Below are 20,834 nucleotides of genomic sequence, written 5' to 3'. Positions count from 1 at the left end.
CACGAATCCGTCTTGTGTATTGCACGGAGAGTCCTCCCCGGAAGAACGTGGCCCCGTTATCTCGCTTATTAAAGTGCAAATACCGAGCTTTCGCTTCTAACGGAGTAGCTTATGTCGTTTCGTGAGAGTCTGCTATGTGGAAACGCGAGCTCGAGAGAGATATCATCGTATCGATATACGTACGAAATCCGGAGCACCGGGGTATATTACTTCGACACAGAAACAAATTATCCGCGAGAGATCGACGATACCGGATGTGAGGTCAAATTTTTCTTTAATCGATCCGCTGGTTTTCATCGAAGCATCCCCTCGTTCAGCTCTTTCTCTGTCGCGTAAGAGCGAAATGTACCGTGAATAAATCCATTATCTGCTCATCGATCATCCTCGGTCGCGCGCGATCGCCGAGAAACTCTTCTTCATTATCATAGTGCCGTAATAGCTTTAAAGACCGCGCTGAATTCGACCGCGGAAAGCCGCGACGCGACGGGGAGAATTCCGCGGACCCCGTGGCACAGAAATAAATATACCGTGCGTGTGTGTGGAACACGTGTTCGCGATGCTGATACGCGCGTGACGATTAGGCACGCGCGCCTAGTCGCGTACCTCTGGGAGTCGCTTGTTTTACTCCCATCTTGGCACCCGAGCGGAAACAGTGAATAGAAATTCGGTAAATATGTCACCGCGCAGCAATTTAAACGATGGGACGAAGGAGGGCCTTTCCCTACCCGTTAACGAATATCCGGGCGATAAGCGATTGAAGCCCTAGATGCGATAATGGGCGTGGTAGCGAAGCAATTAAGGAATTGATCGCGAGGGAGATAGAATGAAAATGTTGCTTTGGAAGAAACGAGTAGAGAGTATCTAAATAATTGCGATTGAAAGCACAAATGCGCTAGGCGTGATAACGTTTACATGGCATGAGAGCTGAAAGCTCTAAGGAGAATTCCGATATTTCATACGCGTAAACGCCCCGCGTTGTTGCCTGTGCGGTATTGTTAAGCGGTGGCGCGTGGAAGCAGCATTGCCGTCGCTAGCAACGCGAGCCACTGATATTTCCTGTAGCTGGAGACGCGACTTTAGAAAACATCTATCCCTTTTCGATGCTGATACCGGCATTGATAATGCGACGCAACGAGTACAATGCAACGCGCGACGCGAAATATATATACACACACACACTCAATGAACATATACGGTAAACGTCCGGAATACGCGAGATCAGGAAATTACTTGATTGTATTGAGATGCTGTAGGAATTAAGGAAGAACGACGAGGCAATGTCTCTTGTCGACGAGCGCGCCTGGTCGGCGCCGCCGACGCCGCCGTTGCGTTGCGACGCCGACGGACGAGCGACGCGGATTCCTCTCGAGATACATACATCAGTACATCTTGACGGCGCACTTCGCGATATTCTGTCGCGGCGCGACGAGGGATCGAGGGATGCTGCACTTCGTTGCTGGGTCCCGTTGATGGAGATTGGCAGACCGCGGGTTGGCACTGGCAGCTCGCGAGGGTGAGAAGTGAGGCGCCCTCCCTCGGGAGGAGGACTGTCCCCGGTGGGACACGGATCTTCTTGGGCACGATCACTCCGCGATGTACCATAAACACTGTCGTGAGTAACCGCGGGTCGACCGCGCGGGGACGTTTCCGGAGCACGTCCGGAATCCTCTTCGTCGTCGAGAGAGGTGTGTGTGCTCTGCTCTATTTATATACGTATAAAAGGCGTCGCGCGAGACGAGAACTCTCCGTTTCTCTCTCTTTGTTTCTCTCCGTCTCTTGAAAGAGCTACGAACAATCCTCTCACACGGGCAGGGTGCATTTTCTTATATATGTCTCTTTTCTCCGGAAGAAGCGGAGATATGCTGAAGAGTGAGGGATAGATACAAAAATAAACAAAGAGAGAGAAAAAGAGAATCAGAGAGTAAGAGAGAGAGAGAGAGAGGAGGAGAAAGAGAGAGCGGACACCCTCGTCGGCCCTCCCGCTTCTGGTACTTCGATCGCGACCACCCGCGGGAATCGCGGGATGCTGTCGACTACTACACGTAGAGAGAGAGACGAGAGACGCGTCGAGAGAATCGCTACGCCCTCCGCGTCTCTCCCGACCTCGTGGACCATCTCTCGATGCGCGGACCTGCGCTCTTCGGACGGTCGTCACGTCGCCGTTGTCGCCGGGAAGCGCCGGCGTTAAGACTTTATAAAAATATTATAAATTGATTTGATACATCGTAGCGATGGCGTTCAAACATTAAAAAATAATGGAATTAGAATCCTTTTCCGTGCTCTTAATGCGATTATCGGTCTACGAATCCATCTTGGAATTATCCTGGGCCACGTAATGTTTTTGATGAAATCGATTAAGGAAATACTCACCACACACATCGTGATTTACTTCATCTTTATTTCGTATTTGTACACGCCCTCAGCATGCCACATACAGTCAATATAATACAATCCAACGCAGCCAAGAGAGATAAGAGAGAGAAAGAGAGAAGAGAAGAGAAAGAGAGAGGAAGGAGAGCAGAGAGGAAAGAGAAGAAGAAAGAGAGAAGAGGTAGAAGTAAAATACAAAAAATATATATATTTATATATTTTATATATATATATAATATATATATTTATATATATGTATACTCTCTACGCGCGCCGAGAGACGTTATTGTTACCACGATGTGTTTTTTAACGCTGAATATATATTAGATGGGTAGCAGCTAAGAGTATAATACAAAGAAGAGTGCTATGAGGGATACGGTAGGACTCGTAATTCTCTCAGATTGAATGTGGTGTGGTTCGCGGATCGTGAGCAAAACGATCTCGCGCGCTTGCCGATCCTGTCTCTCTGATCACCTATCTCGACTGAATAAAAACTCACGCTCTCGAGCAACCATACAAACTAAGGGAAAGGAACGAGCTTCCGAAGAATCGACAATCACAGTTCGGCGCCGTTACATCCGTTCGTAATCTACATACGCAGAGAAACAGAACAGTTCAGCGTTTAGTACGCGCGAAACGGTATTCGACGAAAGATCAGGCATTTCTTAGCCGGCAGCGTAAAAACATTCGATCGTGAACTTTCGGGAATCTCTCCCCGCGAACGTTCTCTATAAACGATCTAATCACATCCTAATTCTCCGTATTATACCTTGTCGCACTCCGAGCACAAGTCCATTCGACTGACACGCGTTGAAACTTCTTCGGCCGAACGAAAAAAAATAAAAAGAAAAAATATATAAAACAAACTTGATTTTATCCCGATAAAATAAATTACAAGATTTTGAATTCCGTTCGTAGATACGCTTAATGCTGGGAGTGGTGAGATGAAAAATATCCGCCAGTGGTAACGTTGGACATTCCGGCAGAAGTAGAAAATTGAATAAATTTATTTAAATATGAGAAGAAATATATTGAAATATAAATGTTAAGCGCCTTCTTAAAGCGCGTTGCGGAGATGCGGTTTTCGTCCAATCTTGTCGCTGGCGGATTAATACTCTTAGACTTAGACGATAGTTTCGTACATATGGTCAGCATATACAACAGCGGCCGTTGTGACTGAAGACGGCCATCAGGGGGAACAGATGTTCTCCATAAAACGAATGATTGTTGGACGTAAAATCGATCGCTACTCCGCGGGTGACCTAATAATTCTTTTTAACAAGCATACTGCTTACACAGCCTACTTAGCTAAGTCTCCTCTTTCGAACTCTTTCGCACGGATACACCTTCGTACGCGTAGATGTAACCGGTAAGCATTTATGGCAGCGTTATGAGGTCTACTCACGGTAGCGATCGTCGTAAAGACCAGAAAACTTAATTCGAAACGCGAGGGAAACAACAATAGTTCATGAGAATCAAATCATGTCGAGCTTTGTCAAGCGGTTTTTTTCGATTGCCGTAAAAGCATATCTTTTTCATGGCTTAAGGCCGAAAAAAATCGTTTGATCAGTTAACATAAAATGACCATTAACAATACAATGTAAATGAATAATAAACGTAACTCAACTAAAAATAAAATCGATACATATCGTGTAGTCTGACTTATTCCCCATCTAGACGGGCGATAGAGAAATAGAACGGAGAAAAAGGAAAAGACGGTGGTAGAGCAAAGATTTTTATAATATCCACTTTTTCGTTTTTCGGTAAACATAATTATCTAAATAAAGAACAAACTAAATTTAAAAAAGGAAAAGAAAAACAACCAAATCATAGATTAATACAATAATCATAGCTGGGTAACGTAATTAAGTCTCTTTGCCATTTTACTTTTCGCTTTCTGCCGTTAATTGACGTATCCTCGTTTACAAATTCGCCCCTCTTCTTTCTCACTCTTGCTCTATCACCCTTTTGTATCTTCCTTTAAATCACCGTTTGCAGGATGGTCCTTGTATTCCGTCGGAAGAGCGAGACTTCTCCGACCATCCCATAGACGACATCCTCTATGTAACTCTCTATTTTTTACGCATGTGTGTGTGTGTGTGTGTGTGTGTGTGGTGTGTGTGTGTGTGTGTGTGTGTGTGTGTGTATTGTGTGTGTGGAATTTCTTTTTCTCTCTCTCTATATATATATATTTTATAAAATACATTAGTTTACAAACAACGTTGGATTAAGTGTCGACGCCCTGCGCGAGAGTCATCGCAGCTCAGACTCGATCGTGAAAATCAAGTGTGGTGAATTCGAGAAATACTCGTGTGTACAACGCAAGTTAAGTCTGGAAGAACGGCAGTACTCAAATTCCGCACAATATATATGTGTATATATAATTTAATATTATATATATTAATTTATATGTATACATATATATGTATTATATATATGTATCCGGTCATCGCTGTTCGAACGCACCACGCGTTCAAAGTTCAAGAAACTCTTCTCGTACCTTATCGTGTGGTAAATTCCGTCTAAATCGATTGTCGAGTTGTTCCACGTCAACTATTGTATTCTCGAAGAATTGAAACTTTTATAAAAGGCGCTTTTATCCCGACGTCTCTCTTTCTCGTTTGAACTATCGAATTGCGTTTTACAATTCGGTAATGCTGTACAGACAGTTTAACGACACGTTAACGTGGAACGACTCTATTGTTACTCTAAGTTAATGACGTAATGCGATATTTTAAAGCGCGATGTGGAAAGATCGAAGCGTCTTTCATAGATGTACGTATACTGGAGATGATAGAGTTCTAAAATAGCATTGTTTCTCGACGATTTTCAAGTGGGTTTTACACACAACTAGAAATTAATTATATATATTTTTAAACGCTATTATATACGTCGCGTACGGTTTCTGAAACACTGTAACGGCTTATCTGCAATTTTTACGCAACAAGCGAAAACTACACAAAACGATAAAAGCCCTCGATAAATTTGCAACGGCAATATTGCCTATAGCCTACGTCTATCATCTTTTTCAATGACGAACGATGTGACCATGGGAAGGGAAAGGAATTCTTTTTCTCTTCGTAACAAGATCGTTTAACGGAGCTGTGCGACCGGTTGGCAAAGACGTCGATCAGAACAATAAGACTATCTTATCGCGCTACATACATATTTACAATTCCTCTAGCATCGCGCGCTAGAGCTTTCTTCTTTCGTGTTCGAAACATGCACTAGAAAGCCACGGGAAGAAATCTACTCAAAGAACACATCTCCTTTTTATTTTTTGCTTGACCACTACGAGACCTTTCTTCAGAACGCACTATTAAATACATATCCTCTCTGTAAAAATATCAATAAAAGTACCGTTTTTAAAGAATTAAAAGTTTTTCCTTATACAGATCGTATTTTGCTCGAGATATCTCGCTAGTGCATGCTACGGACATATCTATATTGAGGCAAGACCAAGTCATCGAATGCTTTTCATCTATCCGTTTTGCCGAGTCTGTACAATTTTATTTTGTTGTCGTATCGATCGATGTTCACGCCGAACATGAAGAAGGTTTAAGATATTTATTAGGCTATCACATAATAGAGGTTTCGATTCAGCCTTTTCGCAAACGCACTGCCGTCCATATATTTTCCGCCTTTCTCTACTCGTAACTGATTGCCATAAGATCACTAAAGCGTCATTTTTTTTTTTTCAAGATGAGACTTTCAACTATTAAACCGAATACTCCGATATACTTCGAATACTCCTCTTTACAATGTCTCCGTAATCTATTAGCAATAAAGAACGTTTTAGAAATTGACCGACAGTTCATCTAGCAGATTTTAAAAATAACATACTTTTAGTAATGAGTCGGTCTTCATTAAATCATGCTTATGTTTTTTATTAATATAAAACAAAATATAATATTATATCCTCTTTGGATGTGATTTCTACCTTCAAAAATTATAAAGTTGAATATTAAAAATTAGAAGATTTAAAAAAATCGAAGAATATGCAAATTCCACAATGATGAATTGATTCGTGATTGAAATGAACTATCGGGCGACGAGCCGACACGGAAAAGCGTGTAAATGTAGGACAATTCGATTGAGAAGTTCAGAAAAGGATCGATGACAATTACACGAGTAGGAACTGCAAGAATGCTGGCACAACGTTTCGCGTGTATCTGCCGTTGTCTACGTATTTTTATCCTACGGCGAGGTAGGCAGGTGAAAATGGGGCGGTTCAGTAGACTACTTTGTAAAACTTCGATAGACTTCGTTGTAGTGCGGCCTTTATAGATTAGCGCGGGAGGGGAAGAGCGGGGAAGGAATGGGATGATGGGGCAACGAACACATTTCCCTCGCACCTTCACGTTCACGTTCGGAATCGCCACTCATTGACGATATGCTCGGCTCGTATTTTGTTTAGTGTTTAGTGAATTGATAATGACGAGAGAAATAACGTATGGTTTTACAACGTCAGGATATTCTGGGACCACAGTCTCTTGCGGACCTTTGTCCTCTCGCGTCCCTACGTATCCCTAAAACAAAAGAGCACGTTGTTCCTCTTGCGCAAATACATATTGCGCGGTGGTGCGTATGCTCACGAGAATATTACCTTAAAATAACCTTCTCCATTAGCATAGATAGGCGCCCTTCTGAATGATTGGGTGGGAGTAGGGATTTAATCAGTTCGCGAATAAGGGATTCTGTCATTCCCGGCGACGTGCGTTCCGCCGACTCGAAGGCGTTTCGCAGTTCTTCTACAGCACCGCCATTCTTGCCACCGCTACCGCCTTCGCCATTATTGTCTCTCGCCGAATATTGGTGCTTTCGTTGGAGCTGTAATATTATTGGAAACGTCGATCATTCCCATAAAATCTCACTAATTTTTACTTTTTACATTTTTCATATTTTCATCATTCTATATTCAATGTATAGTACCTCGGAAAGGAGGGGAAAAACAACACCGGACAAAGCGACGCTTCGCGGATGTTTGAGCTCCTGCGAACTTCTGGGCCTCTGTTTATCTTCGCCAGGTCTGTGATCAGCCATCGGAGTGATGGGCACGTCAGGTTTGCTGTTTCTTCTCTTCTCCCGGGAGTTGAAGTCCCTGCTGGTTCTATCCCGATCTCTGCTTTCCCTGTCCCGTTCTCGTTCCCTGACGACTTCTCTGTCCCTCTCGCGTATCATATCGCGTATTTCTTTTTCAGACTCCCTGAGCGTAGATTCTCGGCTGGAGTCACGATAGTCTCGCTCATCTCGTTTCTCTCTCGTGTCCACCGGTGGTGGAGGTGCGGCTTCGTGCGGTCGGGACTATAAAAGAAAAAAAGAAAGAGGTAAGAAAAAGGTACAAATATGAACATGAAATGTGACAAACTCGATTATTGGGACGGCAACGTACGGGCGTGTGTTTCGCTTGACCATCGCGCAACGAATCCCTGGACTCGCTTCTGTAATGATTAAGCGTGGAGTCCTTCGGCGGCGATCGCGAGGCGCCGTTCGCGTGCGGTTTACTCGGTTGGCTGTGATTGGAGGACCTGTGGTTCGTGTGTGTTAGGGTCAGGGATGCGGGCTGCTCGTCCAGTGGGAGCATAGGCACCACGGATCCTTTGACCCCATGCGGGCCTTTCACCGTCATTATCCATGGCTCGTCCATGTCGCTGTCTTGCTTGGATTCCTCCCTGAACACCGTGTAACGCAGTGTGTTACAATTTAGTACCACGCTCGGATGGTGGCCTATTATACCGCGCAATTGATAAACGGCCTCGAACTGGTTTTCCATTTTCTTGCACGTTCGAGATATAAATTTATTATAGAATTAGCGACAGAAAAAAAAGAGAAGATCCTGAATGTACGCAACGTACGAAAATAACAAGCGGCGGCTTTTACTTTCGTAAGAAGCGTGACAGAAACGCGAATCGAGATACTCACGAGTCCGAATTCTCGCTCTCGGTCTCCGACTCCTCGCTGCGCTGCGACTTCCACTTTTTGTACCTGTCGATCAGGTCGATCAGGTACGAGTTCTTTTTCGCCTTCCTGATAAACTGGAACTTGAGCAGTTCCTTCGCCGTCGGCCTCTACACAGACACGAGCGCAATGATCGATAAATAAATCGATTATGTTTCTTATATGTCGAAATTTTTGTTTTATTAAACTAATTTTTCTATTTTTACCCTTCACATTACTTTTTTCGTGATTATTATTGAGACATCGAACGATTCGACAACGTTGAAAATATTTCCGAAGCTACGACTGCTACGAGACGCGATTGATTAATAACTCGAAACACAGACAGCCTCGAACTGGTCATGAATATAACGGTATACTCACGTTTTCGGGATCCTTGTTGAGGCAGGCTTCGACGAACTCCTTGAATTGTTTCGTGTAATTCCCGGTCAGTTGCGGCGGATTGTTCTTGGGTATTAGAAAGAGGACCCTCATGGGATGCAGCTCGCTATTGGGTGGCTCTCCTTTCGCCAGCTCGATCGCCGTGATGCCCAAGGACCAAATGTCAGCCTACGGGACAAGCGTTCGCGGAGTTACCACTTGCCAGATGAAGCGCTAATGAAACGCTAATGAAAACGTGACCGCGCCACTTTGAAGATAATTTTTAGAAGAAGCGAGCAAGAGAGAAAAAGCGAAGAGGAACGGAAAAGAGGATGACGACCATCATATTTAAGAAAACTAATAAAGAATTAATTTTATTTTATAAATGATAATAATGTATATTCACGAAATGGAAAATACATGAAGATATTTTCATGGATGCAAAATATGCGTATAAACCTAATAAACTTAATTTTCAGCACTGTAGGTATGCATACCGCGGTATACGGCGGAATTTAATTAATGAAATTACCTTGGAATCATAAGCAGACTGTTTGATGACTTCGGGTGCCATCCAGAACGGCGTACCGACGAAGGTATTTCGTTTACTGGTGGTGTTCGTCAACTGACCGGCTACACCGAAGTCGGCCAACTTGACATCGCCCATTTCGCTCAGCAAAACATTCGCCGCTGCAAGGTCGAAAAAGAATTCGTCCATGCGAATTAATCTTCCGTTTTTAAACCAATACGAAACTAAATAAAACGCTCTATTAACGCCGGACAAATTTAATTTTCTGCCCATTTCTATGTAAATTAACAACGATTGAACATTGAATTATTTTTTAATAGAATTGTGCATCGTAGTTAATGCAGTTAATTCATGCGGATTTTAATTAGGCGAAATGGTATCTCGTTGAATCGATTGAACGAATAACACGATATTATTTAATATTTCTGTACGAAGAGCGTTAAAGTACCAATAAACATCCTTCGCGCCTTATTAAGCGTACCTTTAATATCGCGATGGAGCTTACGCTCGCTGTGCAGATAATCCAGCCCTTTGAGCACCTCGCGTAATATCACGGCAATGTGCATCTCCTCGAAGCTACCGGCCTTCATCAAGTCCAGGGCCGAGCCGCCACCCAGATACTCCATGATGATCCACAGCTTCGTACCCTGTCGAGCAGAACGAGCACGGATGAGATTGGGAACCGTCGGCGTAAGATGCGTAACGGGCTGACTCGCCGGCGATTCCGACAATTAAGATCCGGAGCGGGATCTCGAGCGGCCGCCAATTAACGAAAATAGATCATTTCGCCGAACAATTGCTATTCCCGATCGCGGACCTTGAGATGTAATCAAGGAAAATATGTCGGAAGTATTAGCCGGTTTCTGCCGCGTCGCTGATATTCCTAAGAAAATTTTAGCAACTTATGTGGACGTAACAACATCTCGAGTTGCGTTTGAGACAATCGTAACGTAAGAAAAGACGTCTGAGCGAATTAAGTACACGATTCCCCGGGAAGGATAAATTTTTATTTATATCACACCGTATCTTTCTCCACTCGAGAGACGACGGACGTATCGCGTGACCGCGTATTATCATATTGTCCGAGTCGCACTCCGATTGTGAGAGAGATCGACCGTGAAGGCGATCAGCGATACGGAGCGGGCAACATCCTCGCCATGGGGGTGAGGTGAGGTGACCTTTCTTCAACAACGGACAGCAATATGATTAATCTCGCGGTGTTGTTCGCGGTAATGAAGATTTATCGTGGCCTCTCGAACAGCCGTAAATTACCGTCTAACGCGGGCCCGTTAAGGAAAAACGTGTCCGCCGTTTCCTGCGCTGGCCTATTAATTTTCCACAAGCGCAACGCGCTCGTTGCTCCAAGGCAACGCGCGTCATCGCTGACCGGATCCTCCTCCCCGTAGCGGTAATTATATCCGACATCGATGACCAATCACTGTGCGACTTATCGGATAAATTATACGGCGCGAGTTAATAGTGGTGGTCGACGGAACGGTGTGGTGGTACTGCGCGTAAGGACGGTAATACGGATGAGTTATCGCGCGTTAATAATCAGCGCGGTCCGAGCTAGTGATCCGCGCGAGGATATTGGAAGATTTACGCCCTTCGCCCTCGATCGATTATAAAGAAATAATTAATTGATCCTTTCCTTCCTCCTCTCCTGGGTTACTCGGCCGACCCCCATAGACGCGTCGCCGCGCGCCGGCCGCGGCCTTGCAATTACGCGTCACCGTATGTACTATACTACTATACTCTCCTCGCCAGGTGTTGCCAAGCGAAAGTGCACGCACCGTGAAAAACGAAACATCAGCCCTTATTCGTCGGGTCGCTTGCATTCTAGAAGGACTTTGCGAAAAATTTTACCCCCGCCGTAACTTAGGCCGATTATTAATTTCGTACTGTATGGCATGGTAAATTAAAAAAAGCTCGCCAGATTGGCATTAAACGCTTCGAGATAAAAGTTTGATTCGTGATCTCCTTCTAGTACCGAAGGACATTGGATAAACGATACAGGGGTTCGCCTCGTGTCAAGCACATGCTTTGTTAGATTCTTCATATCCATCTCCTTTTACGGAGTCTCCTCGCGGGAGACTCTTCATAAGTCTTGGCTCTGACTTTTGTTCAATGTTCGTGCGGTTGACGCGCGCTGTCGTTTTATGGCGAATAATTTTCGTAGTTTAAGCGGGTCAACCGCGCCGGACTGGGGGCATTTGCCAAGATGGCGAACATTCGCTGCCCATAAAATTGCACCATTTATCACCGTCGTACGGTCAGGACTCAGGAGGCTTGCTCGAAATGCTCCCCGCATTTTTCCCGTTCAGATCTTCCCAAGGCTGTTGCCGTCGATAGGGGGTTCGTTCAACTCGACTAGCCACTTTTGCAGATTTCTACGTGAACGAAGGGTTGCTGCGTCACCCCTCTATCCTCTTTGTTTTCCTTCGCCAAGAAAACGGATGAGACGAATGACAAACGGCGACCTGTCCCGAAAGCGTTATCAGAGATAACGACTTCGAGATAATATCGTGAATCCAATCCGATGGGGTAGGGGATAATAAGAAAGTAAATTGCAGGTTAATCTCTAATCGACAGACGGGGGTTAACGAACCCCGCTAGAATAGATGGGTGGGCAGATTACGATCAAGAGTTGATCGGAAATGCATTCAACTATGTAATTTCTCGTTCTCTTTTTCGTTGCTCCTCTCTCTGATTTGAAAGCGAAATAAAAATATAATCTTATAAGCACATCTTGTACATATATTTTTATATGCGAGTTTTTAGAGAGAAAGAGATGAACTTTAAGGAGTTCATCACTTTACGTAATGGGTTACGAGTTCTCGCATTGCAAGAGAACTATTATTAGTCAGCCAATTTCCTAATGGTCCGGATCTCTCGTTCGACACGAGCCGAGAATAGACTCGTCCCTCGCGTAATCGACGATATTTATTTTTCGCTCCCCTTCCACTTTGCCCCCGCCTCCGTTCGCGGCAATTATGGTTAATTGACGGAGTCCTGTAATTGGTTGCTTTCACTCTCGGCGAGTGACGACAGAGACGCTTAATTCCAATGCTTTGGGAGGAGAAGATCCATTCGAATACAAAATCACCATAATCGAATGCAATAATAACCGTATTTAAGCACAATAATCGGAAATCGTGACCTTTTTCGAAATTAAACGACGTTGGACCTTTATTTTGTACAAAATTTTGAATATAATTTTTGAGGTACTGCGCGTTTGAAAACGCACTTGATATAATTAAGAAAAAACAAAAAAAAATATAAATACAATACCTACCAAAGTTCCTACAAATCGCGGATTTAAACATCTGATGCGTCTATGAGAAAAAAGTCGTTGACTGTACAGATGCACAGTTAAGCCGATTTACTCACGAGCAAGTTGCAATTTATCGACATTTAATTCGGCGCTCTACTCGTGCGAGCATGCGATGCGGAAGGGCGCGAATCCAAAGGGACGGGGCACGGTAAAGCGAAGATTAATTCCGTCGCGTCGTTCGTCAATGCCAACGGCACTCCTGCCATTTCGCGAAACGGAGGTATAAAAGGACATAGCATTCTAAAAACAGCAACGAGAAATCGACCAGCCTATTAATCACCCATACGCTGAACGCTTTTGTCTTCATTTTACATGCTGCGTTGCATTTTGCAGGGTGCAGGACGCAGACTTCATGTAACACGCGTTCAAGTCCATCTAATTTAAATTCTGTTAGTTATTCTCTCTCTCTCTCTCTTTCTCTCGTGTATTCGAACTCTTCTTTTTTTATATTCCACGTTTGTAATCTCGTTTGTATATAATTGCGAGCGCTCGAAAATATCTCTCACGACAACGACGACGATACAACTTTCATGATAAAGCACAACATCACGTGCAGCGCAACGTAAGGTCACAAAGAGTTAAAGCACCCTCTTCATTCGACCCGCTATTATCGGAGAACGTGTTTTCCAGCGGCGATCGAGCAGCTGACCGTAAATCTCGGCCGCAAAGTAGAGCTAGAGTGGTAAAATTGCGGTGATTTCTGCGGAAAATTGACACGCGACCTACTTGACATTCCTCGGACGTTCGCTTTGAGCATCCGCGATCGCCAATTTAGACTCAAATCGAGATTCTAAAATCACGTGCCGTCTGTCGAATATGTTTTGTCCGTCAATCAAGGATGACTATACGACTGTCTAACTCTTTGATTCGAAAACGTACAGAAAAACAAAGTGGCGAAGATACCAGAATTCCATTACGAGAAAAGACGACTTCGTTAAGATAAGTGCTGTGCAATTATACTCGTTCATTCGTAAAATTTTAGTCGCGCCGTTTCTATTCGGGTGCAGAATGCGCGGGTATTTTCTTTTGTTTGGAGCACAATGAACCGCGAATAATAGGGTAAAGGAGAGAAGAAGCGTCGCGAATTTTTGTTCGTATATACAGACTAGATATTACATGCCACGGATAAAATTCCGTTTCACAAAAATGCTTTTGCTAATTATCGCAATATGCTGGGATCGCAATATCCTGCAGCGTTATTAAAACGTATTATATAATGATTTTATATAAAGTTCAAGCCTATACTTCGCCTATACAACGATTTTAATAATAATAGCAATCTTGAGAGTTATATCGCCAGTATATAGATGAAAAAATTCAGCTTAGGTAGCTTTTATTCGACCCAACTGGCCAACTTTATTTGACAAAAACGCTACGTTTCGACCGTGGGTTTCGGTCCTTTTCAAGCGTCACGGATACAAAATTATTTTTTTGCCTAACTAATTAATAATTTTGTATCCGTGACGCTTGAAAAGGACCGAAACCCACGGTCGAAACGTAGCGTTTTTGTCAAAAAGTTGGCCAGTTGGGTCGAATAAAAGATACCTAAGCTTAATAATAATAATTGATGTTGAAACATCAAGAGCCATAAAGTGATAAACAAGATATAAACAGAAAGTAGTAAACACGAGCTACACGTGCAGCGCTCGTTTTATTAATCCAGTAGCTTGAAAACATTATTTTTAAAAGATCGATAATAAAGCGATATTTCTAGCAGTCTTCTTTGGCGAGCGGTGAGAGGAAACAAGAGAAGAATCACAGCGGGACGCCCTCGTAATAGACGATACATCCGGATTGAGAAATCCGAAGGAGTGCCGCTGAGTCTTGCGAGAGAGTCGTCTCATTTTCTTCTAACTTACCCAACGTACCGTAATCTACGCGTTCCCATACCGTTTCAAAGTCGTACGAAATAAATACCACGGTCTGCATAGTAAACGCGATAATCCAGATCGCGAGTAATCTAGATCGTTACTTTTTCTGCGTTATCTTATAAACGAACGTAATCGAGTTGGAACTGCAATTCCCACGAGATCGGGTCTCGAATGTCATAAGATGTGAATTCACCGTAGAATCTTTTTACAGAATGACGATTGTCCACGTCGTAATACGATACGTGCGCGAAAAGCACGGATCTCTTTAGATAGTTTAAATCGACGAAGACTCGCGGCGCGCGGCGAGGAAACAGCGAGAGATCTTTCGTTGAGCGCCCGGTGGCGCGCAAGCTACCGGCTCGAGGAGTGCCGTCACCCGATAACCGTTGTTGACCGACTTGGTCCTGGCTAAATAACAGTTTCCGAAGGCAGGAAAGCCGCGACGAACGAGACGGCCGCGGCAGCGAAGTGGCCGCGGTACATCCGTTACACGATGACATCAGGCGCGTAGACGGACGCGTAGGCACCCGCGCGCCTTCTTTCATATCCGCATGCAATAACCGCCGATGTGTCATCGCGGGATGGTGCCATTGTTTCTCTCGTATCGTGCGGGGGAACGGAAAAATTTCAACGGCGAGAGCTTGGGAGGCGCAAACGCGGAAATATCGCGAAACCTCGCCTGGCTTTTGACATTTACCGCAGCAACGTATTCCTCCTCCGTTCCGCCGTTTAAATAGATTTTACCTCGCACAAATGGAATTATTTATCTTGTCCTCGTGATAAAAAGATCCCTCATTGGTCGACCATCTCGTAACTACATTAATTATATACATTTGTACACCTCCTTAAATCGACGACTCGTCGCGTTTGTAACGCTTAACAGCGTATATCATTTCGTAATATCAGTCGCGAGCTTGATAATTATGGTCGCTTAACGTTTGCATAATTATCTATGCGAGCGCGTGAGCGGGAACGCCCGCGCCCTGCAAGTCGTTTGCAAGTCGCGGAGTGCGGACGTCGCGGCGCAAATTGGCGAGAACGTATTTCGATCCGAGTATATTCATGCTCGCGGGAGCGACTAACGATCGTTAATGACCGTTTCGCGCGGTCATTAAGAAAACTTCTCTTGGCCGGGCGCCGATATCGGGTGCCGCTTCATTTCATAAGTAATCACCCTGAGCTTCCACGATCCTCGATTATGAAAACGAAGGGTGGGTCAGTAGGAGTAATCCGTTTTCTCGTCCCGCAGTCTCGCGAGGGAACGGCGCGGCGCGGCGTACAATTCCCCTTTTGTTACAATTAACGGTCCCTCAACAATCCTCGATAACGATCGCGTGGATTCACTTTATCCCACTCTGTTAACGGGGCCGCAAAGTTGATGATTTATTCGTTGCCACTGCGACATCTTAGACCGAGTAATTGCTTGTCGCTATTACAAGCCATTGCTTTTACTATTGCTACGAAATAATATGGGAAAGTAGCAGCTTAATTGATAATTATTATTAAGACATATTATAAGCGTTGTAAATATCTAAGAAAAAAGTAGATTCCGTAAATGTAATTTACATCATTCCTACATGGCACTCTAATAAATAAGTATAACGGTTCTTCTTTGTAATTGAGAAAAATAAATCCATGAATTTTTTAGGAAGAGAGAGAAGAAAGATATGAGGAAATTGCTTGTAAAATTCATAAAAATATTTACAACTGAGTGGAGTAACGATCAAAAACATTCCGCGTATTATTAAACTATCCTCGCCAGGCACGAACGAGCTGTGTGACAGGAAGAAAAATTTGACTCCGTTTAAGTCGCCGGAGATTCTGGCATTCGTTTCAGAATGCGGACGATGTTTGCTCCTCTTGTCTCTCTTACTCCTCGCACTCCTCGCAGTATCGCAAATAGCTCCGGCTTGCCGGTAATGCAACAAAACGATACGACCGAGAAAATGCGTCGCCTCTCAACGTCGAAAGCGTGTCGACGATCACGTAAAACCTCCTCGTCGTGGTTCACCGAGTTCGCCAGCGGAACACGAGACTTATGCAAACGAACGACCGCCCGCGACCTTTTCGCGAAGCGCTCGGATCTCGATCCCGTTGATCGACATGATTTTCCCGGCGCGCACGATAGAACGGTATAAGATCGCGTTCGTTTGAAGCTCACAGATGTTTTCTCCTATAGAGAATTGTAAGCTTTTAAAATAATATAGATATATATTTTCTAAAAACAATTTCTAATAATTCTATCAATTTTTTAATTATTATTTTAGTAAAAATTAATAATAGTTCTATTAATTACTATTTTAATTACTATTCTATTATAAATCAATAAATGCATAATTTATAATGAGAGCACATTATTAAAACATCTAAAAATAAAGATCGTTCTTATTATTACGACGCAAAATCGCAGGGATTTGCGGTATTCCCGATTGTGCTCGTTGAACCTTTCGCAGGAAGCGGAAGCAACGGACGACGCGACACAGCCGAGCCGGAAGCGATAGTTAACCGACCGTCAAGCCCTTCCTATTCTTTGCTGTATGAAAAATGATGGGGCGTAACAGGCAAGTGCCCTCGATAGTGGGCTTTTATTTTTGTCCCTATGCGATTATATGGCGGCGGATTCATCGGAATAGAACAGTGATAAAAAGAGGAGTGTCTCGACCGGTATCTTGTCAGCAGATATAATTTGACGACCGTAATAACAACTGAGTTTTTTTTTAAACACCGGGTAAGAGTATATTTTTCTACTTACTTTGAGATAAGATCCATAATATTTGGTGACGTACGGGCTGTCACACTGCGACAGCACCATAATCTCCTGCTGTATGTCCTCGATTTCATCTTCCGCCTCTTCAAGATCGATAATCTTGATGGCAACAACCTGCTGAGTCCTGTTGTCGATACCCTTAAAAACCTCGCCGAAGCTACCCTTTCCGATTCGTTCCTGTTTTGTAAATATCAGCTCGGGGTCCACCTTCTGCAACAGAGAAATTCAACAGTCTCCGGTTACTACTTTGATCATTTGACATTTCACATTTGCTTTCGCGTCAGCATGGCTCGCGTCATTTCTGTAAAAAGCTTCGCGGATTATCCCGTGACGTAACAATGTAACGGGATATTGAGAAATTTCGAAATTCCTCAGGTACGTAAGACTTTCTTCTTCGTTAACGCGTGGCCTTCAGAAATTAATAGAAGCAGTTGTTCGACAAGCAGCAATGCAGTTCTCCTTGGCTCTTTTCTACGAGATGACACATGATGTCATAATGGTCTTGTGTGCTATCAAGTAAACGTATGAATCGTCGACTTCACTTTCTTTACGCGAAATAAGTCCCGTCTCTTTGATAATCTCTCGCGACGTGATATCTCGTACTTAAATCGTGAAATATGAATACGAGTATACGCATCGTGGATCATGGTTTCCCCGTCGCACTTACAGCAAATTATGGCAACAGGATATCTCACAGCTCGAGCAGCTTGACAAATGAAACGTCCTCTCCTCTAATCCACTATTTAGACTTGCGGACGAGCTCTGTGCATATATGTTTCTTCTTCACGCTCGGAAGCTATTTGCGCTAAGGAGCAACGTTATTCTGCGAGACGTTAATAAATTACCGTTGCCACTGTCTCGCGCTCTCCGCATCTCATTGTCAGCAGAAAAAAGGCCCCGAGACTCTTTTCCGCCCGTCCGGAAAACCACCAGTGTTCGACGCAAACCGCCTTCAATCGGAACAGGATATATAAACGATGAAAAAAGAAATTCCAAAATTCATCCCGTCACCGATTCTTTCTTATCGGCTGCCTTTCGGAAATCAATCCCGCGCAAATCGAGAAGAACGTCTAATGCTGAAGATCATCTCAGACTGCGAAATGTTACTCCGAAATAAAACGTCGGCAAAATAAATAAAATAAAAATCGTAATATAAGAGCTGTGCGTCCCATATATTAATATACTCTATTGTTTTCACACGTTTTTTGTACTTATCGCAAGCAAGAGCTCGACAAAATAGTCTAAAATAAATGGCATTATCGTGAATGCAACGTTTAATGTTTCGCTGTAATTAAGCACTGCATCTTTTATGCGACTTCCGTGAGGCTACCTAATTCGCAATACATTTTTAGAATTCTTTCTGGAACGCCATTCTTTTCCTGCAGTTAGCTTTCGCAGTTAATAGAACAAGACCTTTAATTGTATCTATATAACTTTGGAGATGTAGCGTGTACTACAATTTTTTCACTGACAAATTATGCAGATAAAGAGCTTTATTTATTTTCTCCTGTTCGGATATTTTGGAGAATTACGCTCGTTGATAAGCGTCAAGAACGTTGGAAACGCTAATTTGTCGACACCCGGATAATAATGAATATGCACGTGAGCTTTGTGTACGAAGCTGACTCTTCATTTTCTCGCGCTCGCAATCCACAGATCACACAAAAAGTAGGTAAACTGAAAGCTCATATCACGGCGGCGAGATTAAAACGAAGCGAAGCTTCGAAACCGTGGATAGGCTCTAAGGGCAACGGAATAAAAATTCGCGACCGTCGGTAAAATTCGGAAAATTTGCTTTGCAAATTTCCTCATCTATCTGACGGCGATGTTTCGTGACTGTCGGGCCGGGCCATTTTATCGCGCTGATGGATTTAAAGGTCATTGATTTTTGCCGCCCAGTCTCGATCATTTCCATTTCATGCAACTTAGGTCATCGACTCTCTCCTGAAATCGATATACTCGCGTGAGTCTGTCGTACGAAGCACTAAAAATTTACGCTATTATTACCCACTTAGTGCTACATTATTCTAAAGTTACCGATTCACTATATTAACCGAATATTACCGAAAATTAGCATAGTGCAAATTTGCGGCGGTTTATTACACGACAGAGCAGAGTACAACCTGCCGCTTGTTCTGACAACTCACATTATAATCCATGTTGTTAACCACACTTGTCACGTGTACATTTATAAACATTATTGCACTCGCAATTTACGCAAAATATTTGATACAATCGTGTAAAACAGATAAAGATAAGCTTTGAACTAAATAATTCTGACACGAGCTATTATATAGGTTCGCAATAATAGATCAATTAACGAGAGAAAAAAATATCGCTTTTCAATCGCAAGTTATGCAATCGCTGTATGCAATCTAAGATTCGTGCTCGCTCAAGCGAGGGCGAACGAGAGTGAGTGAGACGAGAGAGGATGATGACTCTTGACTCCGCGTGAAATACTCGCATCGTCGAGATGCACCAGGCGTCTCTCCTCTTCTCGTCGGCTGCTCTTTGGTACGCCAACTCGCCGTCCGAAAGTCGCGACACAGATTCTAATTAACGGCTGTCGCAAAGAAATCCGACACGTAGGCGACCAAAGACGGTCACGTTCGAGGGGCGCGACAAAGATATTCGCGCCACGTAAGTAGGATACATCGACGTTCTTTACCGATATTATTTAGTAAAAATGGAAATTCAGTTTCCTCACGTTCTCGCATCGTTAGAAAACTCTAGTTATTCATCAGGAAATATTATGTGTCATTAGTAAGGGCTATTCGACTTTGTCGTACAGACAAGCTCTATTATATGATATTAAGGAAGAGAATTTCCAGGATGTTACATTTTCAGCGCCATAATGATGCTTGAGATATCCTGCAGAGCCTTTCATCTTATTCGATTAGTTTGGGTAACGGCTTGTGCGTTTTGATGGACACGCCTATTCTAAACTACATTAGCTACGCCACGTTGTGTAACGCGTGCAGGTTTGCTGTCGGGCTATCTTCGACCCAAATACGACCAGCGGATATGACAAAATTGACGTAGGGTTACCAAGGGCGCTCAATTAGCGGTCATGCATGGCTTTATCCCATTGTAGGCGGCTGTCAGCTACTGCGATTCATAAAACCTCATCAAAATTGCGTAACACAATAAATAATATATCACAGTGCAGCGGTAATACGTCAGCGAATCCTGCTGTACGAGTGTGAATTATAGTAGTTGGATTATAGCGCTGCGGTAGCTTTTCTCGTCCAAACATGTGATACACTCAGCATTAATTTCCAATTAATATCAGAGGATTCGGGGAATTAATTTCGAGGCCAAATTAACGTAAATATTTCATATATAAAATATCGTATCTACCAGGACCATGTGCAAGAGATGCTAATTTTAAATTAACGTTATAATATTGTGAATATGATTTGTAGTATTATTTCACGTAACAAATGACAGATTAATGAAGAATGACGTTTATTCGTACAAATGTGACTGCTCTGTCACATTTGAATGTATCCATCTCCTGGAAAAATATTCCGCGTTAAATCCTCATCACTGCGATGTTCATTAAATATACTCGAATTAAGCTAAATATCTCTGAAATACTCTTTTCCCTTAACGTCGCGCGATGAAGATCCCATTAAGCGATAT

The 20,834-nt window shown here is 43.4% G+C and overlaps 2 protein-coding genes across 9 annotated transcripts in view; both read right to left on the bottom strand.

The window, feature by feature from the left end:
• Positions 1–2,030, bottom strand: part of LOC139768861 (uncharacterized) — a 38,400-nt gene extending 36,370 nt beyond the window's left edge. For both annotated transcript variants that reach the window (XM_071699480.1, XM_071699482.1), the window contains exon 1: positions 1,379–2,030. The gene's annotated coding sequence lies outside the window, so the exon portion shown is untranslated. The remainder of the gene's footprint in view (positions 1–1,378) is intronic.
• Positions 2,031–2,378: 348 nt separating this feature from the next.
• Gckiii (Germinal centre kinase III) overlaps positions 2,379–20,834 on the bottom strand; it is an 86,549-nt gene continuing 68,093 nt past the window's right edge. For all 7 annotated transcript variants that reach the window (XM_071699495.1, XM_071699494.1, XM_071699490.1 and 4 more), the window contains 9 exons: positions 17,175–17,399; positions 9,699–9,864; positions 9,221–9,378; positions 8,692–8,877; positions 8,293–8,438; positions 7,763–8,042; positions 7,303–7,674; positions 6,977–7,200; positions 2,379–6,899 (listed from right to left, as the gene is read on the bottom strand). In XM_071699495.1, coding sequence (XP_071555596.1) covers positions 6,890–6,899; positions 6,977–7,200; positions 7,303–7,674; positions 7,763–8,042; positions 8,293–8,438; positions 8,692–8,877; positions 9,221–9,378; positions 9,699–9,864; positions 17,175–17,399 — 1,767 coding nt within the window. In that variant the 3' untranslated portion in view covers positions 2,379–6,889. The remainder of the gene's footprint in view (positions 6,900–6,976; positions 7,201–7,302; positions 7,675–7,762; positions 8,043–8,292; positions 8,439–8,691; positions 8,878–9,220; positions 9,379–9,698; positions 9,865–17,174; positions 17,400–20,834) is intronic.

This window comes from Temnothorax nylanderi, unplaced genomic scaffold (assembly GCF_030848795.1).
Source record: "Temnothorax nylanderi isolate EJ_2023f unplaced genomic scaffold, tnyl_v1.0 TNYL_tig0018_pilon, whole genome shotgun sequence".
Taxonomy (NCBI): Eukaryota; Metazoa; Arthropoda; class Insecta; order Hymenoptera; family Formicidae; genus Temnothorax; species Temnothorax nylanderi.
Note: the sequence above shows the minus strand (reverse complement) of the source record. Positions and strands in the feature narration are given on the sequence as shown.